This window comes from Pongo abelii, chromosome 16 (genome assembly GCF_028885655.2).
Source record: "Pongo abelii isolate AG06213 chromosome 16, NHGRI_mPonAbe1-v2.0_pri, whole genome shotgun sequence".
Taxonomy (NCBI): domain Eukaryota; kingdom Metazoa; phylum Chordata; class Mammalia; order Primates; family Hominidae; genus Pongo; species Pongo abelii.
In genome coordinates this window covers 68,556,306-68,581,055 of record NC_072001.2, presented here as the reverse complement: position 1 = coordinate 68,581,055, position 24,750 = coordinate 68,556,306, and the positions used below count along the sequence as shown (strand labels likewise).

The following is a 24,750-nucleotide window of genomic DNA, read 5'->3' as shown; positions in this document are numbered from 1 at the left end:
CAGCCTTGGCCTCCCAAAATGCTGGGATTACAAGCGTGAGCCATCGCACCCAGCTGATTATGTTCATGTTGTTGTGCAACCATCACCACCATCTGTCTCCAGAATTTTTTTCATCTTCCAAAACTGAAACTACGCATTAAATAGTCACTTTCTATTACCCCCTTCCCCCAGTCTCTGGCAGCCACTTTGTCTCTGTGAATGTAACTACTCTAGATGTCTTATTTAAGTGGAGTCATATAGTTTTTGTCCTTTTTTGACTGGCTTGTTTACATAGCATAAGATCCTCAAGTTTCATCCATTTTGTAGTGCATGTCAGGATTCCCTTCCTTTTTAGGGCTGAATAAGGTTTCGTTGTACGTATATACCACATTTTGTTTATCTGTTCATCTGTTGATGGGCACTGGGATTGGTTCCACCTTTTGGCTATTGTGAATAATGCTGCTGTGGACGTGGGTGTACAAGTATCTGTTCCTGTCCCTGCTTTCAATTCTTTTGAGTATGTACTCAAAAGTGGAATTTCTGGATCATATGGTAATTCTATTTTCAGTTTTTTGAGGGGCTACCATACTGTTTTCCATAGGAGCTACACCATTGGAACACCAATGGTAGTGGCTACTGCTACCCCATTTTACATTCCCACTAACAGTGCACAGGGTTTTAATTTGTCTACATTCGGACAATACTTGTTATATTCTGCTTTTTTAATAATAGCCCTCTTAGTCTTTCTTGCTCCATGTCATCCTCCTTTACCTTCATATCTACTTCATTTCCTTCTCCCTCCTCTTTGCTTTCTTAAGAGCTGTAATGTAAAACAGTTAGTATTTGTTATCTGTATGTTAATCTTTTAATTTCTGTCTATAGTATTTAAAGTACTAAATTGATTTTTTAATTTTTTTGTGCTCTTCGAGGTTGAAATTTTTTTTTAAACTTACGAGGAACCCTAGGAAAGACACTAATACTGTCTCACCACCTAGGCCTGTCATCAGCTGTCACTCCCCACAGCAATAGATACAAGCAGTGAGGAAAAGAGAAATGATTTTCACTTTTTAAGCTGTTCCTTAGGCCACTGAGAGAGCCTCATCAAGACAGAAGCTCATAAAAACAAATGGGTGCTGGGTGAGGTGGCCCACGCCTGTAATCCCAACACTTTGGGAGGCTGAGGCAGGCAGATCATTTGAGTCCAGGAGTTGAGACTAGCCTAGGCAACATGGCAAAACCCCGTCTTTACAAAAAAGACAAAAAAAAATTAACCAAGTTTGTTGGCATGAGCCTGTAGTCCCAGCTACTTGGGAGGCTGAGGTGGGAGGATCACCTGAGACTGGGGAGGTCAAGGCTGCAGTGAGCTGTGATGGTGCCGTTGCACTGTAGCCTGGGCGACAGAGCAGAACAGGAAAAAAACAAAAACAAAACAAATGGGGCATGTTGACATTTACTGTGGTAAACACTTACCTGGGTTATTTTTTGGCAAATGAAGAACAATTGTATTAAACATTTTCTTTTGTGAGTTTTAAAGTAGTTTGTTGCATTTCTAGAAGAAATGCCTTGTTGAAATAGCTGATATGGCTACCTCAGAAGTGCCAGGGAGTCAAGCCAGTCCTAATTCAGTGCCTGGGGATGGATTGCACCGGGCTGGTTTTAATGCCTTTATGGCAGGTCATGTGATGGCCTATGTGGGAGTGAGACAGGGACCCCAGCCCTGCAGCTCTGGACCCTGGCTCCCTGAATGCCATAATAAGGTATATTTGAGTGGCAAAGCTGTACCCCTCACAGTGGCCAAGAGCCAGTTATCCTGTTTCTCCAAAGCCCACACTCAGAAGATAAAGCTGGCTCGGGGCAGCAGGTGACCCAACTTCCACCTAGCACTGGGGTGGAATAGAGGTATCTGGGTCTCTCTAGCCTCTTTCTGTAAATGTCATACTCTCAACTAACTACTGAGTTTAGGGGAAGGGGAGTATCCTGGCAGAAATATCACTGCATTGCCCTGGACTTCCTCCTTTACACCAGTGTCAGAGGTAGAAGGGTACAAGTAAGAAGGCTGACCAACACCTTTAACACTGATTTTATTTATTTTTAAATCTGAAAATGTCTTGGGAAAGTTTTACAAAAAGAAAAAGAGAAAGCAACAGAAACAAGTTATGAAAAAAAAACAACGAAAAGAAATGCTTTGTCAATCCATTAGACTTCTTTGTTTGTCTAACCAAAGGTTCAAGAATGCAGGTGCTTTTGAGTTTTCCTCTGGCTTTCCCAAAAAATCTCTTTTGCTGTTTTTGCATTACCTAAATAGATCATTCCATTATTATTCCAGAGTATTGTAGAGACTCATAACTTGGATTTTTTTTAACTGTAGACTTTTTTTATTGAAGTGAAATTCATAAAACGTTAAGTTAACCATTTAAAAATAAACAATTCAGACCCATGCCTGTAATCCCAGCACTTTGAGAGGCCAAGGCCGGGGGGCTTTAGGCCAGCAGTTCAAGACCAGCGTGGGCAATATAGTGAGACCTCATTGCTACCAAAAATAATAATTTGCTGGGTTTAGTGGTGTCTAGTCCTAGCTACTCAGGAGGCTGAGGTGGGAGGAAAGCTTGAGCCTAAGTGGTCAAGGCTGCAGTGAGCTGTGATCATGCCGCTGCACTCCAGCCTCAGTAACAGAGCGAGACTCTGTCTACAAAAAAATGAAAATAAAAATAAGCAAACAATGCAGTGGCATTTAGTACATTCACAATGCTGTGCAACCATCATCTCTGTCTAGTTCCAAAACATTTTTATTACCCCAAACATAACTTTTTGGAAAAAAGAGCTTAGAGTACTGTTCTTAATTGTTTCATTTGCTTATAGTCTGGTATAATGTACTGAATTATAATTATATTTATCTTCAGGTGATTTCAAGTGTCCTATCAAAGAGGAGATAGCAATTACCAGTGGTGAATGGGAAGTTCTTGGCCGGCATGGATCTAATGTATGTTATTTTATTCTACTGATATGTTTGGTCAGTATTACTGTGTGAATGCACTGCTAAAAATGAGTAATGTAATTTAATACGACCCCGGTATTTTTTTTTCCGAGACAGAGTCTTGCTCTGTCGCCCAGAGCTGGAGCGCAATGGGGTGATCTCGGCTCACTACAACTTCCACCTCCCGGGTTCAAGCAGTTCTCCTGCCTCTGCCTCCCAAGTAGCTGGGATTACAGGCATGTGCCACCACGCCCAGCTAATTTTTTTGTATTTTTAGTAGACACAGGGTTTCACCATGTTGGCCAGGCTGGTCTCAAACTCCTGACCCGTGATCCGCCCTCCTCGGCCTCCCAAAGTGTTGGGATTACAGGCGTGAGCCACTGCACCCAGCCGACCCCAGTATTTTTAAAATATTAAGTTACGGCCTAAAATTACTCAAGTTGTTGAAAAGAAATAATCTTAGTTTAAATTATAAATCTCATTTATTTTATAGCCCTTTTATAGATGTGTTCTGATTACTAAAGGTTATTTTCTTTTCTTTTTTGGGAGACAATGTCTTGCGCTGTCACCCTGGCTATAGTGCAGGGCACAGTCATGGCTCACTGCAGTCTCAACCTCCCAGGCTCAGACAATCCTCCCACTTCAGCCTCTGGTGTAGCTGGGACTACAGGTGTACGCCACCACAACAAGCCAGTTTTTAAATTTTTGGTAGAGACAGGGTCTCATATGTATTGACTGGGCTGGTCTCAAACCTAAACACCTACAACACCTAAACATCTACTACTTGCCCCTACGTTTATCAGTTTTCTTTCATGTCATGTTTACTTGTGATACGTTAGTCTGTCTTTCTTCTCTATTTTCCCTCTATTCTTTTTTTTTTTTTTTTTTTTTTGAGATGGAGTCTCACTCTGTTGCCCAGGTTGGAGTGCAATGGCATGATCTTGGCTTACTGCAACTTCCACCTCCTGGGTTCAAGCAATTCTCCTGCTTCAGCCTCCCGAGTAGCTGGGACTACAGGCACACACCACCATGCCCGGCTAATTTTTGTATTTTTAAGAGAGAGGGTTTCACCATGTTGGCCATGCTGGTCTTGAACTCCTAGGCTCAAAAGATCCTCCCACCTTGCCACCTCCCAGGTGTGAGCCACTGCGTCCTGCTCACCATTTTCTTTTCTTTTTTGAGACAGGGTCTGACTTTGTCGCCTAGGCTGGATTGCAGTGGCACAATCTTGGCTCACTACAACCTCTGCCTCCTGGGCTCAAGCCTTCCTCCCACCTCAGCCTCCCAAGTAGCTGAGACTACAGGCACACACCACCACACCCAGTTAATTTTTGTATTTTTTGTAGACGGGGTTCCGCCACGTTGCCCAGGCTGGTCTCAAACTCCTGAGCTAAAGCAATCCACCCGCCTCAGCCTCCTGAAGTGCTGAGGTTACAGATGTGAACCACCACGCCTGGCCAAGCCCACCATTTTAAAATGTATTATTGCTCCTTGATGAGAAAGGGGCATATTCATAGTTTTAGAGGCTAGCAAAAGTTGTAAGTTAGCATATGGTTTGAAAAGTAACTTAAAAATCTATTATAGACTACTTGTGTCTACATTATAAATTGCATTTACTGGCTGGGCACAGTGGCTCACACCTGTAATCCAGCCCTTTGGGAGATGAAGGCTGGAGAATCGCTTGAGGCCAAGAGTTCAGTAACAGTTTGGGCAACATATAAGACCCTGTCTCTGCCAAAAATAAAAAAAAAAAAATTAGCTGGACATGATGATGCACACCTGTACTCCCAGCTAGTTGGAAGGCTGAGGCAGGAGAATCGCTTGAGTGCAGGAAGTCCAGGCTGCAAATGAATTATGATCACATCACTGCACTACAGCCTGGCTGAAAGAGTGATACTCTGGCTCAAAAAAAAACCAATAAATAAATAAATAAATAAATAAATTGCATTTACTTCTTCTGAAGTAGTGATTGTCTTTCATTCATCTGTTTATCTTACCCCACAAATTTAAACTTTAATCTACCACCTGTAAAGAGTGATGGGCATTTATACAGAGCTTAGATTGATAGGGAAAAGGAAGGAAGTCTACCCTCTGTTTTATTCTCAGTACCAATTCAGTGAATTCTTTAAAGAAAAAAAAATTGCCTTTTTGAAGTACCTTGCATTTGTTTCAGCTGTCACTTGGATGATCTCATTCATGAGATCTCTAGGAACTCCATCCTGTATGTGTGTGACACATACAGTTGAGGTATGCGGCCAGGATTTAGTGAAGGCCTAACTAAATGTGGTTTCCTCAAGTTGACAGGAAGATTTATTCAAGGATTATGTTTACTGGCTACTGTAAAAATCACTTGTAGTCTCTAAAGTGATTAAGGAGACATAATGAAGATCCAGATCCCAGGTTTGTTTTTGTTAGTAAAAACTTCAGAGTATCTGCTGGGCATGGTAGCTCAAACTTGTAGTCCCAACACTTTGGGAGGCCAGTGTCGAGGGATCACTTATGCCCAGGAATTTGATACCAGCCTGGACAACATAGTGAGACTCTGTCTCTGCAAAAAAAAATTTTTAATTGGGCAGGCATGGTGGGGCATACCTGTAATTGCAGCACTTTGGGAGGCCAAGACAAGAGGATTGCTTTAGCCCAGGAGTTTGAGGTCAGCCTGGGTAACATAGGGAGACTCCATCTCTACCAAAAAAAAAAAAAAAAAGATAGGCTGGTTATGGTGGTACATGCCTGTAGTCCCAGTAACTTAAGGAGGCTGAGGTGGGAGGATCGCTTTAGCCCGGGAGGTTGAGGCTGCATTGAGCTGTGATCACAATGCTGTACTATAGCCTGGGTGTCAGAATGATACCCGCCTCAAAACAACAGCAACAACAAAAACTTCAGGGTATCAAGACTGACCTTTAAAGTCTCATTTCCACTGAGATCCTCACGTGGCCTTCTTGTTATATATCCACATAATTTTTTTGTGTTTTATTTTTGTTTCCAAATATTTTTTTCTGTTGAAGTACCTTGGATGTTACTGTCACCTGAGAAAAAAATCTTATTGTGGAATTGTAGGTTCTGAAAACAGAAAACTACACTGATGTAAATTTCATGCTATGTGATGGTTGAAGGATAAGAGTCATTACATAATACTGAGGGAACCCCAGTAATTGTAATTGCATACATCTGATCCTTATTTGAGCCACCTAAACATCTACTACTTGCCACTATGTTTATCAGTTTTCTTTCATGTCATGTTTACTTGTGATACGTTAGTCTGTCTTTCCCTCTTCTCTATTTTCCCTCTTTTTTTTTTTTTTTTTTTTGAGATAGAGTCTCACTCTGTCACCCAGGTTGGAGTACAGTGGCATGATCTCGGCTTACTGCAACTTCCGCCCCCTGGGTTCAAGCAGTTCTCCTGCTTCGGCCTCCCAAGTAGCTGGGATTACAGGCATACACCACCATGCCCGGCTAATTTTTGTATTTTTAGTAGAGACAGGGTTTTGCCAGGTGATCCGCCCACTTTGGCCTCCCAGAGTGCTAGGATTTCAGGCATGAGCCACCACACCTGGCCTTTTCCTATATTCTTTTTTTTTTTTTTTGGAGACAAGTCTCACTCTTGTCCCCCAGGCTAGAGTGCAATAGTGTGACGTGGGCTCACTGCAACCTCTGCCTCCCAGGTTCAAGCAATTCTCCTGCCTCAGCCCCCTGACTAGCTGGGATTACAGGCACCTGCCACCACACCTGGCTGATTTTTGTATTTTTAGTAGAGACGGGGTTTCACCATGTTGGCCAGGCTGGTCTAGAACTCCTGACCTCACGTGATCTGCCCACCTCAGCCTCCCAAAGTACTGGGATTACAGGTGTGAGCCACTGTGCCTGGCCCTTTCCCTCTATTCTTGATTTGTTTTTTGACTTAAGTTACCTTTTTCCTTCTCTACTTTTACAAGTGACTGTTCCCACCCAAAGTTTTTTTCTTTTTTCTTTTTTTTTTTTTTTGAGACAAGAGTCTCACTCTGTTGCACAGGCTGGAGTGCAGTAGTGCGATCTCAGCTCATTGTAACCTCCGCCTCCTAGGTTCAAGTGATTCTCCTGCTTAAGTCTCTTGAGTCGCTGGTATTACAGGCGCCCGTCACCATGTCCAGCTAATTTTTGTGTTTTTAGCAGAGATGGGGTTTTCCCATGTTGGCCAAGCTGGTCTCGAACTCCTGACCTCAGGCAATCCTCTCGCATTGGCCTCCCAAAGTGCTGGGATTACAGGTGTGAGCCACGCACCTGGCCATCTACCCAAAGATTTCTAATGGCGGTAATTGGGTAAAGCTTTAAGACTTTTAAGCCTATGAGCTTCTTTTTCTTTTTTGAGATGGAGTCTCACTCTGTCACCCAGGCTGGAGTGCAGTGGTGCAGTCTCGGCCCACTGCAACCTCCACCTCGTGAGTTCAAGGGATTCTCATGCCTCAGCCTCCCGAGTAGCTGGGATTATGGGCACCCGCCACCACACTTGGCTAATTTTTGTAATTTTTTTTTTTTTTTGAGACGGAATTTTGCTCTTGTTGCCCAGGCTGGAGTGCAATGGCATGATCTTGGCTCACTGCAACTTCTGCCTCCCAGGTTCGAGCGATTCTCCTGTCTCAGCCTCCTGAGTAGCTGGGATTTCAGGTGTATGCCACCACACCCAGCTAATTTTTGTGTTTTTAGTAGAGACGGGGTTTCACCATGTTAGCCAGGCTGGTCTCAAACTCTTGACCTCAAGTGACCTGCCGCCTCCACCTCCCAAAGTTTTGGGATTACAGGCCTGGACCACTGCGCCCACCCGCCTATGAGCTTTTTATTGTTAAGGGTGGTTCTCAAAGTGCTGGACCAGCAGCAAAGTGTCAGCATCACCTGGGAACTTGTTAGAAATGTACATTCTTGGCTGGGCGCAGCAGCTCATGCTTGTAATCCCAGCACTTTGGGAGGCTGCGGCGGGTGGATCATCTGAGGTCAGGAGTTCGAGACCAGCCTGGCCAACATGGTGAAACCCCGTCTCTACTAAAAATACAGAATTAGCCAGGCGTGGTGGTACATGCCTGTAATCCCAGCTACTCAGGAGGCTGAGGCAGGAGAATCGCTTGAACCTGGGAGACGGAGGTTGCAGTGAGCCGAGATCACGCCACTGCACTCCAGCCTGGGCAACAAGAGCGAAACTCGGTCTCAAAAAACAAAAAGAAATGCACATTCTTAGGCGCACCACTCAAACTCTGGTGGTGGGGCTTAGTAATCTGTTTAACAAGCCCCCCACGCAATTATGATACTTCCATTGGATGTTAAGTAGTTACAGGAAACAAGAAAACCATTGTAGATGGTGGTGAGGAATTGACTGGTTATTTTTTTAGTTTTGAAAGGCCTGACTCCCATCTGCTAGGTCAAAATGGAACGAGTCCTGATCTTTTGCAAAGATTAACACATACTTGTAAAGTTTCATGAATATTTGTTTCCTGTCATTTGTATGCTTTCTGTATATGTCATATGAGCCTACTTAATCCCAACTGTGTTGATTTCTATTTATGCATGCTAAAAAAATGTTTAGTGATGAAGAGGCAGCTTCCTGGGGGGAAAAAATGCATTTAAAAATAACTTGCTTTTAGAAATATACGTGTGTTTTCATTGCTGTGTAAAAAATTTGAATTTTTTTTTTTGAGATGAGGGTCTTGCTCTGTTGCCCAGGCTGGAGTGCATTGGCATGATCATGGCTCACTGCAGCTTCAAATTCTGGGCTCAAGTGATCCTTCTACTTCAGCCTTCCAAGTAGCTGGGACTACAGGGATGCATCACCATGCCCAGCTAATTTTTTCATTTTTTGTAGAAATGGGGTCTCCCTATTTTGCCCAGACTGGTCTCAAACTCCTAAGCTCAAACGATCCTCTCACTTCGGCCTCCCAAAGCACTGGGATTACAGGTGTGAGCCACCACATCTGGCCAAACATTTTCTTAAACATTGTTTGAGTTGGCTGGTAGAAGATTTACAGGAACAACAAAAGAAAGCCATTTATTTGAAATCGTACTGTAATTTGAGAAGAATATTAAGTGAATTCAGCTATTGAGTTTACTTGCGGTTTTTTTGAGTTCTGAATGAAGACTTAAAAGATCTTATCCATGTTTATTTGTAAACTATACCAGTATTGAAACTGATTTAGTTCCATTATTCCACAACTCAATAGATAAAACACGTTTGCAAATTTGTACAAAAGACCAAAAAAGTACTGCCTAAGATAATATAACACTAACTAATAAATATACAAGATAGTAAAATTAGACTTTCAAGTATGTATGAATGATTGACCTAAGCTGCAATATAGCAGAGTATTTTTTCCCCTGTAAAGAGTTGTTATTTTAAGGAAATAATTCTTGTATTTTAAGAAAAACACACATTCTGACCAGATGGGAAACTATACATTGTGTAACTCAGGTATCCTTTTTCCTTCAGGGCAGGACCTATTCTTAGCTATAAGTCATAAACAGCCAGGCATGGTGGCTCATGTCTGTAATCCCAATACTTTGGGAGGCTGAGGCAGGAGGATTGCTTGAAGCCATGGGTTTAAGACCAGCTTGGGCAACATAGTGAGGCCTCATCTCCTTAAAAACATTTAGAAACTTAGCTGGGCATGGTGGTGTATGCTTGTAGCTACTCAGGAGGCTGGGGTGAGAGTATAGCTTCAGCCTTGGATTTTGAAGCTGCAGTGAGCCTTGATTGCATCATTGCATTACAGCGCGGGTAGCAGAGGTGAGACCTCAACTCTTTAAAAAATAAATAAATAAATAAGCAAAATTAACTCAGGTTTATTAATAGTGGCAGCAAAAAAAAAAAAAAGGAAAAAAAAGTCATAAGTCAAGGTGTGGCTCAAGTGATTCTAAATAAAATTGGGGGTTAGCTTTGCCAAGGTCATGTTAGCCCTGATTTTGCTATTGTTATCTTGTCAGATCCAAGTTGATGAAGTCAGAAGGCTGGTATATTTTGAAGGCACCAAAGACTCCCCTTTAGAGCATCACCTGTACGTAGTCAGTTACGTAAATCCTGGAGAGGTGACAAGGCTGACTGACCGTGGCTATTCACATTCTTGCTGCATCAGTCAGGTATTAAGTTTGTTTAAAAAGGGTTTTGTGTCATATTAAAACTCTCTGTTTATGTAATACTCCTTTTGAATGATGTGAAATTGGCCTGCAAAAGCCTAATTCTCTAAGGAAAAGCTTTAAAAAGCTTAATTTCAACATTGTATATGTACATAAGTAGTCTCTTTATAATACTCTTGCTGTATCATTAGTGCAGCTATAACAGCAGATAACCTTTTCTGCCTCCCTAAGGAAAAATATAATTGTTTCTCCTTTCTCTAGCATTGTGACTTCTTTATAAGTAAGTATAGTAACCAGAAGAATCCACACTGTGTGTCCCTTTACAAGTTATCAAGTCCCGAAGATGACCCAACTTGCAAAACAAAGGAATTTTGGGCCACCATTTTGGATTCAGCAGGTATTCTTTTTTTCCCCCTGATCCTGATGTTAAGTAGGATTAATATGTTAGTACACTAAACTTGTGTCATATTTTCACATTTCCTGGACAAGTCTTCCCATCTCTCACCACTGCCTGTCCCTGAGCTGCTGAGCTCCTGATAGATCCCACTTCTCCTATTCTGTTAGCTACTGAATAAGATGGGTTACTTCTCACTCCAAGCAGCAGCAAGTCTGGAAGGCCTTTTTGAAAATAAGGTTAAGGCCAGGTGCAGTGGCTCACACCTGTAATCCCTACACTTTGGGAGACCGAGGCGGGTGGATTACTTGAGGTCAGGAGTTCGAGACCAGCCTGGCCAATTAGTAAAACCCCGTCTCCACTAAAAATACAAAAATTAGCTGGGCGTGGTGCTGTGTGCCTGTTGTCCCAGCTACTCGGGAGGCTGAGGCATGAGAATCACTTGAAGCTGGGAGACGGAGGTTGCAGTGAACTAAGATCACACCACTGAACTGCAGCCTGGGTGACAAAGCAAGCCCTTGTCTCAACAAATAAAGAAAATAAGATTAAAATAGTCAAGGTATCAGCTAGGAAACAATTTATTCACAAATTTTGATGATTTCTCAGGTAAACGAACTTGAAGATAAAAGTATTCTGAACTAGTAAGACTCTTTGAGCAAGGAAGCTGCAGCTTTGGAGAATAACCAGCTGATAGCTTTCTTAAACTTTTGAAGCACTTGTAATGGCTATTTTAATAAAAGAACACTTGCTCTCTCTGGAATGAGAGAAAAACTGAATTATCTGTTTAAAATGCTTGATTTCTTAAACATAAAGAATGGACTGGGCTGGGCGTGGTGGCTAACACCTGTAATCCCGGCACTTTGGGAGGCCGAGGCAGGCAGATGACAAGGTCAGGAGATCGAGACCGTCCTGGCTAACATGGTGAAACCCTGTCTTTATTAAAAAATACAAAAAATTAGCTGGGTGTGGTGGTACACGCCTGTAGTTCCAGCTACTCAGGAGGCTGAGGCAGGAGAATCTCTTGAACCCAGGAGGTGGAGGTTGCAGTGAGCCGAGATTGTGCCACTGCTCTCCACTCTCCAGCCTGGGCGACAGAGTCAAAAAAAAAAAAAAGAATGGACTGGTTTTATGTATCCTCTAATTCACTTTAATCTCCAATCTTTTTTTCTGGTATTTTCACTAATTAGCTATTTCTGCTAAGGGATTAAGAAATTGGGCCAGGCGTAGTGGCTCATGCCTGTAATCCCAGCACTTTGGGAGGCTGAGGTGGTTGGATCATTTGAGATCAGGAGTTCAAGAGCAGCCTGGCCAACATGGTGAAACCCCACCTCTACTAAAAATACAAAAACTAGCCAGGCATGGTGGTGGGCACCTGTAGTCCCAGCTACTCAGGAGGCTGAGGCAGGAGAATCACTTGAACCTGGGAGACGGAGGTTGCAGTGAGCCAAGATCACACCACTGCACTCCAGTCTGAGCAACAGAGTGAAACTCTGTCTCAAAAAAAAAAAAAGAAAAAACAAATTAGTACAGAACCAAAAAATATAAGTGTGTTTTAATGTCCACAAGCAGAATCAGAACTTGTAATATGGTGATGATCTCTGCTTAGACTGTAAATTATCTGCTGTACACAAACACTTAGGAGAGGTCTGTATAGCTTTGGTGAACCAAAAACTAATGATGACTTTTTTCTGAGTTCTGGTTAGGCTTATTTTCTAATGATCAGAAGCAAATGTTTTTGGTCACCTACCCTGAAAATAAATTGACTAATAATTTACCTCACCCCCGCCCCCACCCAGCTTTATCTGTTTCTAACCAGATATTTGGTTTAACCAACAGTAAGTTATATTGAGCATAAAGTATCTGTATAGTTCTGCACATGGACATTTCCTAGGCTCCAAGGATTATTGATAACACTCTGTGTCTGCTTCTGAAATAATTTGATATGTTTGTTTTGTTGTTGTTTTTTACTTGGTGGGTTTTTGTTGTTGTCGAGACAGTGTCTCGTTCTGTCGCCCAGGCTGGAGTGCAGTGGCGCAGTTACAGGGCACAGCTCAATGTAGCCTCAACCTCCTGGGCTCAATCAATCCTCCTGCCTCAGCCTCCTGAGTAGCTGGGACTACAGGAGCACACCTCCATGCCTGGGTAATTCTTGTATTTTTTTGTAGAGACAGGGTTTTGCCATGCCACCCAGGCTGGTCACAAACTCTTGGGCTCAAGCAATCCACCCACCTCAGCCTCCCAAAGTGCTAGGATTGTAGGTGTGAGCCACCGTGCCTGGCCTAGTTCCGTTTTTTTTTTTTTAATTATTTGTTTATTTTTTTGAGATGGAGTCTCGCTCTGTCACCCAGGCTGGAGTGCAGTGGCGTGATCTCGGCTCACTGCAAGCTCCGCCTCCCGGGTTCACACCCTTCTCCTGCCTCAGCCTCCTGAGTAGCTGGAACTACAGGCGCCCGCCACCATGCCCAGCTAATTTTTTGTATTTTTGGTAGAGACAGGGTTTCACCATGTTAGCCAGGATGGTCTCAAGCTCCTGACCTCGTGATCCACCCGCCTTGGCCTCCCAAAGTGCTGGGATTACAGGTATGAGCCACTGCGCCCGGCCTAGTTTTGTTTTTAAAGATGAATATACTCTTGCTTAAATTCTAGCTTATCATCTGAAAGAGGGGTGGTCAGTTTGTGTTGGAGGGGCTGACCTTTAATATCTTGTTTCTTGTTCCCAGATTGTAGCACTCCCATAAGAACTCTTTTGTAGACTCTGGTATGTTACCTATTCACAGGTCCTCTTCCTGACTATACTCCTCCAGAAATTTTCTCTTTTGAAAGTACTACTGGATTTACATTGTATGGGATGCTCTACAAGCCTCATGATCTACAGCCTGGAAAGAAATATCCTACTGTGCTGTTCATATATGGTGGTCCTCAGGTGGGCATATTTATATACATATATACATACACCCACATGCATATGTATTTTAGATCTTTTGTTTTTTAAATGTCTAGTCAGTTTAAGATTTTGAGCATTGTTGGGCATTTGCCTTTAATGACTCTGTCTTACATTCTAATTATTCAGTTTAGGGGGTCAGGAAACTGGTTTTTGTTAGAGGTTTAATTTGTAAATCACTAAGTCTTTTATTTTTTGAGATGGAGTTTTGCTCTTGTTGCCCAGGCTGAAGTACAATGGCGCAATGTCGGCTCACTGCAACCTCCGCCTCCCAGGTTCAAGTGATTCTTCTGCCCCAGCCTCCCAAGTAGCTGGGATTACAGGCATGCACCACCATGCCCAGCTAATTTTTTTTATATTTTTAGTAGAGATGGGATTTCACCATGTTGGTCAGGCTGGTCTCCAACTCCTGACCTCAAGTGACCCACCCGCCTCAGCCTCCCAAAGTGTTGGGATTACAGGTGTGAGCCACCGTGCCCTGCCACTAAGGCAGTTCCTTAATTTGCAGTGTGGACTGTAGCTCTGTGAGGAGTGGGGTATTTATGTCAGTAGGTAAATATGTTGCTTTCTATGTAGAGAAACTTGTTTGGGAAATAAAATGAAATAATTAAATGTCTTGGTAAATAAAAAGAGTCTTAACAGATATTTTCAGAAAGCCTTGGTAGCCTATGAATTCTCCCTCTTCATTCTAAAGCTGTGTCTCTCAAGCAAATTAAAATATTTTTATCAGCTAATTAAGGCAACTGCTATACTACTATTTAGCACTGTAAGAAGTTTATACCTGGATTTTCCGTATTCTGGATTAAGTATTAGCCAATGACTGTTAAGTAAATGCTTTGACTATTGGAGTGAAATATTTTGGCCAGGTGCGGTGGCTCACTCCTGTAATCCCAGCACTTTGGGAGGCCGAGGTGGGCAGATCACAAGGTCAGAAGATGGAGACCTTCCTGGCCAACAATGGTGAAACGCTATCGCTACTAAAAATATAAAAATTAGCTGGGCATGGTAGCGCGTGCCTATAATCCCAGCTACTTGGGAGGCTGAGGCAGGAGAATCGCTTGAACCACGGAGTCAGAGGTAGCGGTGAGCCGAGATAGTGCCACTGCACTCCAGCCTGGTGACAGAGCGAGACTCTGTCAAAAAATATATATTTTGGATGGGTGTATTGGTTAATTGCTAAATTTTAAAATTGTTTATTCTTGATTATATATCCTACACTGAGCCTTGGAAGAAATTAAAATATAATTACAGTGTTTTCATAATGCAATCCTTAGATTCAGTAATACCCTTTATAATTAATAATTATACCCAGTTATTTAGTATCTGGAAATGTATCTACATACCAAATTGTACACAAAATAAAAAAAGTAAAATAACTACATAAACCGTAAAATCTCTAAATCACTTTGCCATCATTAAGTGTGTTTACAAACAAAATATGATTGACATTTGTATTGTCATCTACACAAGTCATGAAAGAATTAGCCGGGCACTGTGGCTCAAGCCTGTAATCCCAGCACTTTGGGAGGCTGAGGCAGCAGGATCACCTGAGCTCAGGAGTTCAAGACCAGCCTGGCCAACATGGCGAAACCTTGTCTCTGCTAAAAATACAAAAATTAGTCGGGCGCAGTGGCAGACGCCTGTAATCCCAGCTACTAGGGAGGCTGAGGCAGAAGAATTGCTCGAACCTGGGAGGCGGAGGTTGCAGTGAGCTGAGATTGTGCCACTAAACTGCAGCCCAGGCAACAGAGTAAGACCCTGTCTCAAAAAAGGAAGAAAGAAAGTTAAATTTTAGACTTCTGGTTAAAGCTTGAAGTCAAATATTTGTAAACTTTAAAAAAAAAAAAAAAAAAGGGTCGGCCGGGCGCAATGGCTCAAGCCTGTAATCCCAGCACTTTGGGAGGCCAAGGCAGGCGGATCATGAGGTCAGAGGTTCAAGACCAGCCTGGCCAACATAGTGGAACCCTGTCTCTACTAAAAATACAAACATTAGCCAGTGGTGGCAGGTGTCTATAGTCCCAGCTACTTGGGAGGCTAAGGCAGGAGAATCGTTTGAACCCAGGTGCCGGAGGGTTGCAGTGAGCCAAGATCATACCACTGCACTCTGGCCTGGACAACACAGCGAGACTCTGTCTCAAAAAAAAAAAAAAAAGGCTTAATAGAAAGCAATTCAAGAGAGAAATCATAGGACACTCTCAAGCTTTATACATTTGTTAAATTATTTTGATGGTAAGACTAAATAAGAAGAGTGTTTTCCCCTCCCAGTGAAGAAATGATACAGTATATAGGATTGTTAAAAGACATTCTAAAAACTAGATTTTAAAGATTAGGCTGGGTGCAGTGGCTCATAACTGTAATCTCAGCAATTTGGGAGGGAGGATCACTTGAGCCTAGGAGTTGGAGACAAGCCTGGGCAACAAAGTGAGACCCTGTCTCTACAAAAAAATAAAGTTAGCTAGGCGTGGTGGCTCATGCCTGCAGTCCCATCTACTCAAGAGGCTGAGGCAGGAGGATCCCCTGAGCCCAGGAGTTCGAGGTTGCAGTGAGTCATGATCATGCCACTATACTCCAGCCTGGGTGACAGAGCAAGATCCTGTCTCAAGAAAAAGATTTAAAGGGTTCCTTATATGAGTAATTAAGTTTAAAGAGGCTTAGCCACATGAAAAGATGCTCAATATGACTAGTCATTAGGGAAATGCAAATCAAAGCCACAGTGAGATACCAGTTCACACCCATTGGATTGGCTGTTATCAAAAAGAGGAAAATATTAAGTGCTGTACGAGATGTAGAGGAATTGGAACTCTGCCTGGTTCATTGCTGGTGAGAATGTAAAATGTTATAGCTGCTGTGGAAAACAGTATGGCATCCCTCAAAATGTCAAACATAGAATTACTATATGAGCCAGAAATTCCACTTCTGGATATATACCCAGAAGAATTGAAAATAGGGACAGGAACAGATGCTTATACAGCCATAGCCATAGCAGCATTATGCACAGTAGCCAAAAGGCAACGCACGTGTCCATCAACAGATGATGGATAAACAAAATGTGGTCTATACATACAATGGAATATTATTCAGCCTTAAAAAGGAGGACGTTCTGACACATAGTATAACACTGATGAACCTAGAGGGCATTATGCTAAGTGAAATAATTATTGCCAGACACAAAAGGACAAATATTATTCCACTTGTATGAGGTACCTATAATAGGCAAAATCATAGGGATAGAAAGTAGAATAGAAGTTGTCAGGGACTGGATGGAAGGAGGATGGGGAGTGTTTGAGTGCTTTGTTTGTTTGATTCTTTGTTTTTGAGACAGTCTCACTCTGTCTTGCAGGCTATAATACAGAGGCATGATCTCAGCTCACTGCCTCCTCTGCCTCCCAGGTTCAAGCGATTCTCCTGCCTCAGCCTCCCTAGTAGCTGGGATTACAGGCGTGCACCACCATGCCTGGCTAATTTTTTGTATTTTTAGTAGAGACAGGGTTTCGCCATGTTGGCCAGGCTGGTCTCGAACTCCTGACCTCAGATGATCCACCCGCCTCAGCCTCCGCTAGTGCTGGTATTACAGACGTAACCCACCATGCCTGGCTGGGAGTTATTAATGGGTACAGAATTTCTGTTTGGGTGATGAAAAAGTTCTGGAAATGGATAGTGGTGATGGTTACACAACAGCATGAATATATTTAATGTCATTGAATTGTGTGCTTAAAATGGTTGAAATGGTAAATTTTATATATATTTTACCATAATTTAAAAAATCTTAGCCAATTCAATTAAAACAATTTTTTTTTTTTTTTTTGAGATGGAGTCTCGCTCTGTTGCCTAGGTTGGGGCGCAGTGGCGCGATCTCGGCTCACTGCAACCTCCACCTCCCAGGTTCAAGCAATTCTTTTGCCTCAGCCTCCTGAGTAGCTGGGACTACAGGTGCGCAGCACCATACCTGGCTAATTTTTATATTTTTAGTAGAGATGGGGTTTCACCATGTTGGCCAGGATGGTCTCAAACTCCTGACCTCAGGTGATCTACCCACCTCAGCCTCCCAAAGTGCTGGGATTACAGGCGTGAGCCACTGCACCTGGCCAAAACAAAATTAATTGTTTAGAATACTTTATGCAGTACAGCTATGCTTTTTTGCACTTACCGAACAGTCATGTTTGAAAGGCTATGAGTGAATTTCACCATGTGGTTTTTGAAAAGCTATAGGTGACTTAGGATGATTTATTGATTTCTTTCTCAGAATATTCTTTGGAAAAATTCAAATTTGGTGAGACCAGAGAAGAATCTGAGCTGGGTGCAGTGGCTCATGCCTGTAATCCCAGCACTTTGGGAGGCTTAAACAAGAGGATCGCTTTAGCCCAGGAGTTCGAGACCAGCATGGCAAGATAGGGAGACCCCCCATCTCTACAAAAAATAAGAAAATTAGTTGGACATGGTGGCGAACACCTCTGGTCCCAGCTACTTGGGAGGCTGAGATAGGAGGATTGCTTGAGCCAGGGAGTTTGAAGTTGCAGTGAGCTGTGATCATGCCATTGCACTCCAGCCTGGACAAGAGAGTGAGACCATGTGTTAAAAGAGAAGAAACAGAAGAATCTGGCCAGGTGTGGTGGCTCACGCTTGTAATCTCAGCACTTTGGGAGGCCGAGGTGGGAGGATTACTTGAGCCCAGGAGTTTGAGACCAGCCTGGGCAACACAGCAAGACCCCCATCTTTTTTTTTTTTTTTTTTTTAAAAAGGTTAAAAAGAAAAATAAAGAATCTGGTGTTCAGTTTGCAGGGAGATTTTCCCATGAGATTTCACATGATATAGTGCCCCTGTCCCTTCAACCTCTTGGAAGATCATTCATCTTCTTGCTTGATGACTTCATTTGGGTTAATTATGAAGTGACTCTCTAATGTAGGACTAGGTCTTTTTAATAGCACACAATAACATTGTAAAATTTGTTTAAATCTTTTAAGAGTATGATGTTCAGGTGGTCAAAACTATTCTTTCTTGGTGTGTATTCACGTCTAAGTGGAAATCTGTTGAAACAGCAACAGTGTCACAATTCATAACATGAAGCGAATTACTTTGTCACCAAAGGCAGCAATTTCTGTAGGTCAGAAAAGAGTGAAATACAAGAAAAGCAGCAGATATTTCCCACTAAAGTTATCAAGGATCAGTTCCTTAAACTTTCCATTATTAACAGTTGTGTTTCTAAACATTTATTTAACGAAGCTGGGTAAGGTGGCTCATGTCTGTAACCCCAGCACTTTGGGAGGCTGAGGTGGGCGGATCACTTGAGGTCAGGAGTTTGAGACCAGCCTGGCTAACATGGTGAAACCCCGACCTTACTAAAATTACAAAAATTAGCCAGGCATTGTGGTGCACACCTATAATCCCAGCTACTCGGGAGGCTGAGGCACGAGAATTGCTTGAACCTGGGAGGCAGAAGTTGCAGTGGGCCGAGATCACACCATTGCACTCCTGCCTGGGTGACAGAGCAAGACTACATCTCAAAAAACAAAAAAAGTTTGTGTAACAAATACTTATGTTTCCTAGAATGTGCCAGACACTGTTCTGCAAATAAAAATCCAAAGAGATCAGGCTAGATGATAACAGGACACAGGTTTTGAAGAATTGATACTGAAGGAGACTTTTGGATTCCCAGTGCCGAAAGGCATTATATTTAAGTGTTCATATCAAGCAATTGAGACCATCTTCTATACAAGGTAGCAGACAAAGAAGTGAGGTGATTTTCTTTAAATGTTCATATTTGTGTACTTCTCTGCCTGGTATTTCTTCTTTCAGCACTCTCCCTTTAAAGACAAATATCTTTAGCCAGCTGCTGTGGCACACACATGTAATCCCAGCTATTCAGAGGCTGAGGTAGGAGGATTACTTGAGCCCAGGAGTTCGAGGCTGTAGTGAACTATGATTGCACCACCACACTCCAGCCTGGGGTACAGAGTGAGACACCATCTCTTAAGTAAATAAATAAATACAAGTGCCTTTACTCACCAAACGCCCTCTTCCCAAGGTAGAAATGGGAAAAAAAATTATTTTCCTATTTCTCTTTTTCATTCATTCATTTAACAAACAGGTATTAAGTTCCTGTGATGTGCTAGGTACTGTTGTAGGCAGTGAGGATACCCAGTGAACATGTCAGACTAATGTTCCACTTCATGGACCATAAAGGGAAAATAATAAGCAAACATAAAAAGATATGGTGGTGAGACCCCATCTCTACAAAAAAATTTAAAAATTAGCCAGGCATGGTGGTGCACACCTGTAGTCCCAGCTACTTGAAGGCTGAGGCAGGAGGATCACTTGAGCCCAGGAATTTGAGGCAGCACTGAGCTATGATTGTACCACTGCACTCCAGCCTGGAGACCCCATCTCTTAAAAAAAAAAAAGTATGACTTTTTTTGTTTGTTTTTTGAGACAGAGTCTCGCTGTGTTGCCCAGGCTGCAGTGCAGTGGTGTGATCTTTGCTCACTGCAACCTCTCTGCCTTCTGGGTTCGAGCAATTCTCATGCCTCTGCCTCCCGAGTGACTGGGATCACAGGCGCTCCCCACCATGCCCAGCTAATTTTTTGTTTTTAGTAGAGACGGGGTTTTGCCATGTTGGCCAGACTGGTCTCAAACTCCTGACCTCAGGTGATCCACCCGCCTCAGCCTCCCAAAGTGCTGGGATTACAGGTGTGAGCCACTACACTCAGCCTAAAAGTGTGACTTTTTATAATGGAAGTTCTATGAAGATTTGCTGGGAAAGGGGATGGCAAGACCTCTCCTGAGGTTACAAACGTTGAGAAGGAATGAGCCATGCAAAAGATGTGAGAGAAAAGCATTCCAGACACAGAAAACGGTAAATGTCAAGTTCCTGGGGCTAGAACCAACTTGATAGTGTTGACAGTAAGGTTACAGTACAGTGCACTTGGAGAGAAATGGTATGAGATGAGGTCAGATGTAGCCAAAGATCTCAAGGGCCATGTAGACTTATTCTGAAGGGTAATGGTAGCCAGTGGAGGAAGCCAAGCAGCAGTCATATCTGATGTCTGATGGGGAGGAAAGTTTTTCTTATTTGTCCTTGTAACTGTCATTCGAATAGCACAGTTCTTCAGGGTAGAAGTAATCAGTTTAGTAACTTTTTATATGGGGTGGGTTGATTCACTTATATGTAATTAATATTTAAGTTAGAATTTTAAAGCCTACGGTTGTTCAGTAATTGCCCTGAACTTGAGTGTGAAGTTAAACAAGAAGCAACGTAAACGGACTTGTTAATTTAAAAAGAAATGACTTTAAAAATTACATTTTAAAGGTAAAATAATAGTGAAATTAAACTTTCTGTTTCTTGCAATGCCCTGCTGCTCTTGGGTTTTTATATGCTTCCATATGATAAACTGAAGTTGTGTTTCTTCCTCAGGTGCAGTTGGTGAATAATCGGTTTAAAGGAGTCAAGTATTTCCGCTTGAATACCCTAGCCTCTCTAGGTTATGTGGTTGTAGTGATAGACAACAGGGGATCCTGTCACCGTGGGCTTAAATTTGAAGGCGCCTTTAAATATAAAATGGTGTGTGAGCATAAAAACACTTTTCTTTTACAGACATTTAGATTTTCTGGTGCATTGTTTGGTGTGAAACCCTTGAAAGAGAGTTGGGGGAAGGGGCTATGAATGAGTGAGTGAGAGAGTGTATGTGTTAGAGTTTGGGGGTGGGAGAGAAGATGCAACTTGATGTACACTCTACCTATATGTAATTTTGGGCAACTGAGATAGAGCCACTTGTACATAGAAATATCCTCTCTATTTTGTATGTCCACTTGGGTAGAATTTAGCACCATTTAGCTTTCAGCATCCTGTACACAGTTGAGGAATAATTGAGATTTGTTCTGTCCTCTGTGAAGAGGGAATCCAACTGGTTAGTGCCTTCCTTGTGACAAGCCTCTTTCTCTCTACAGGAAGCTTTAAATGCTACCTTTTAGAGATGCCCCATGTCCTTTCTGCTGCTTTGGGAAATGATGAGAATCCGATGTTCCTTTTGCACAGTAAAGCAGTTACTGTGTTTGCCAGTGTTATTGGACATGCTGAGTAAGACATGGGGATTTTCTCCCACAGCCAGTTCTTTGACCTTATGTTGTATTCTCATGTAAGTTTTTTTGTTTTTATTTTTGTTTTTGGCTCAGTGAAGTGAGATTGCGTGCACTGGCAGGCCTAGTAATATAGACAAGATGGTGGTGGTAGGAATTAGGACTTTAAAGAAGTAGTATGTTCAGTTCCTAGAGGTAGTATAATAGGGAAATAAAAAGACAGGGCCTCAAGAGCAATTCCTTCTGCTTTACTGCACTAGAAATTAAAAAGGAGAAGTGGGCCAGGTGCAGTGGCTCACGCGTGTAATCCCAGCACTTTGGGAGGCCAAGGCAGGAGGATCACTTGAGCCCGGGAGTTCAAGACCAACCTGGGCAACATAATGAGACCCCACCTCTACAAATGAGGTAAAAAATTAGCTGGGCATGGTGGCGCATGCCTGTGGTCCCAGCTACTTGGGAGGCTGAGGTGGGAGGATCACTTGAGCCCGGGAGGTTGAGCTACAGTGATCCGTGGTCACACTACTGCCCTCCAACCTGGACAGCAGGGTGAGACCATGTCTCCAAAAAAATAAATAAAAAGGAGAAGTAAAATTAATTACTTAAGGGGCTAATTTTTTGTCTTTGGGTATAGAAAGGCTTGTTACAAGGAAGATGCTGACCTCTTAGCAGACAACAGAACAAATGGAAATGGGAAATACCCAAATAGCAAGGGACAGTTTGAGTAGCAGTAGGAGGGAGCTTTATGACTAAGTGGTAACTAAACTCTAGGACAGGCTAGCAACAGAAGCTATAGGCCCCTATCTCCAAATAGATTTTTTAAAAATTTGAGGGAGAGGAGGCAACAGAATCTCAGTTGGTAATAAACTCTAATCTAAAAAAAACCTACGGGGCCGGGTGTGGTGGCTCACGCCTGTAATCCCAGCAATTTGGGAGGCCGAGGCGGGCGAATCACTTGAGGTCAGGAGTTCGAGACTAGCCTGGCCATAGTGAAACTCCGTCTCTACTAAAAAATACAAAAATTAGCTGGGCATGGTGGCGCATGCCTGTAATCCCAGCTACTCGGGAGGCTGAGGCAGGAGAATCACTTGAATCACCAAGCAGAGGTTACAGTGAGCCAAGATTGCGCCATTGCACTCCAGCCTGGGTGACAAAGTGAGACTCCATCTCAAAAAATAAATAAAATAAAAATTAAAAGACCTACAGGTATTTTTAGTAAAAACATTTATCATCTTTAAAAGCACCCTTATGAGACTTTTATTCATCAGAATCAGTGAAATTTTCTCCCTTTTTTGACAGGGTCAAATAGAAATTGACGATCAGGTGGAAGGACTCCAATATCTAGCTTCTCGATATGATTTCATTGACTTAGATCGTGTGGGCATCCACGGCTGGTCCTATGGAGGATACCTCTCCCTGATGGCATTAATGCAGAGGTCAGATATCTTCAGGGTATGTGACTTCCTATTATACTCATTTTTGCAATAAGAGTAGATTTTTCCGTAAATGGAGGATATATGAAAATGTCTATTTTCTGAAGGTTTATAGAGTTGGCAATGTTTTGTTTTGTTTTGTTTTTTTTGAGACGAAATCTTGCTCTGTAGCCCAGGCTGGAGTGCAGTGGCACGATCTCAGCTCACTGCAACCTCTGCCCCTGGGTTCAAGTGATTCTCATGTCTCAGCCTCCTGAGTAGCTGGGATTACAAGTGCCCACCACCACACCTGGCTAATTTTTTTTTTTTTTTTTTTTTTTTTTTAAGTAGAGATGGGATTTCACCATATTTGCTAGGCTGGTCTCAAACTCCTGACCTCAAGAGATCCACCCGCGTTGGCCTCCCAGAGTGCTAGGATTACAGGCATGAGCCACTGCGCCTGGCCCAGAGTTGGCAATATTGTAGAATGTTAGGGTTTGTATGTTTAAAAGCCATGTGAACTGTATATATATCTCGTTTGTTTTTTTGTTGTTGTTTTGTTTTGTTTTGTTTTGTTTTGAGATGCAGTCTTGCTCTTCACCCAGGCTGGAGTGCAGTGACGCGATCTTGGCTCACTGCAGCCTCCACCTCCTGGGTTCAAGCGATTTCCAGCTAATTTTTGTACTTTTAGTAGAGATGGAGTTTCACCATGTTGGCTAGGCTGGTCTTGAACTCCTGACCTGAAGTGATCCGTCTGCCTTGGCCTCCCAAAGTGCTGGGATTACAGGCGTGAACCACTGCGCCCAGCCTTCAAGTTTTGTGTGTGTGTGTGTGTGTGTGTGTGTGTGTGTGTGTGTGTGTGTGTGTGTGTGTGTGTGTGTGTGTGTGTGTGTGTGTCAAGTTGTGTGTGTGTGTGTGTGTGTGTGTGTGTGTGTGTGTATATTTTTCTTTTAAACGTGTAATGTTTAAATCTGTCAACTGGATAACCAGTTACTGGCTGTTTATAGATACATGCCAAAGAGTGTAGGAGATGGTTATGATTAGTAAAACACATACAACATACCTGTTGGATTGTAATTACTTAATTGTTGGACTGCAAGCTATGAGGGCAGGGACCTGTTTGCCCTGTACACCACTATATCCTCAGCAGTCAAGCACAATGCTGGGCACATAGTAGGCCCTCAATAAATGTGTTGAATGAATGAATTATTAAATGTATAAATGCTTACAATTCTGTAAACAAACTCTTGGAAAAATATACTAGAAGAAATTACATAAGGATGATAACAATTGTTGAGAATAGGAATTATGAGTAGTGTTTCTTTTTTTAATATTTCAATAACATGATGTTACTTTACGGTGAAAAGTAATTTTTTAAAATTTTATTTTATTTTATTTTATTTTTTTGAGACAGAGTCTTGCTGTCACCCAGGCTGGAGTGCAGTGGTGAGACTTCCGCCTCTCGGGTTCAAGCGATTCTCGTGCTTCAGTCTCCCAAGTAACTGGGATTAAAGGCGCCCACCACTATTCCCAGCTAATTTTTGTATTTTTAGTAGAGACGGGATTTCACCATGTTTGCCAGGCTGGTCTCGGACTCCTGACCTTGGGTGATACGCCCGCCTCAACCTCCCAAAGTGCTGGGATTACAGGCGTGAGCCATTGCACCTGACCCTTAATTTTTATTTTTAAGAACAAAAACAATAAGGTTTTTATTCTTGCACATATATCTAGATAATCTTTATAATAACCATAAATAAATTCTGACCACTTCCATAATTTTCCCAGGTTTATAGCTGTCAAAAAAATAATTAGAGTATTTAAACATATAGGAGCCTTAAAATGAAGCAAATTTTTAGTATATTTCATTTATTGTTTTAAATTCTATACT

General features: G+C 42.4%; 1 protein-coding gene across 9 annotated transcripts in view; it reads left to right on the top strand.

The window, feature by feature from the left end:
• The window catches only part of DPP8 (dipeptidyl peptidase 8), a 75,885-nt gene that overhangs the window by 40,416 nt on the left and 10,719 nt on the right, over positions 1 to 24,750 (top strand). Inside the window, exons 13-19 of one of the 9 annotated variants that reach the window (XR_008514138.2) lie at positions 2,880 to 2,959; positions 9,899 to 10,051; positions 10,310 to 10,445; positions 13,220 to 13,365; positions 20,792 to 20,938; positions 21,325 to 21,454; positions 22,750 to 22,846. Coding sequence is in view for 6 of the 9 variants with exons in the window: in XM_024232569.3 (XP_024088337.1) it covers positions 2,880 to 2,989; positions 9,899 to 10,051; positions 10,310 to 10,445; positions 13,220 to 13,365; positions 20,792 to 20,938; positions 22,750 to 22,902 (845 nt within the window). In the remaining 3 variants the exon portion in view is untranslated. Of the gene's footprint in view, positions 1 to 2,879; positions 2,990 to 9,898; positions 10,052 to 10,309; positions 10,446 to 13,219; positions 13,366 to 20,791; positions 20,939 to 21,324; positions 21,513 to 22,749; positions 22,903 to 24,750 lie in introns of those variants that run through there. The other 8 variants (XR_008514136.2, XR_008514137.2, XM_009249924.4 and 5 more) reach the window with 8 other exon arrangements.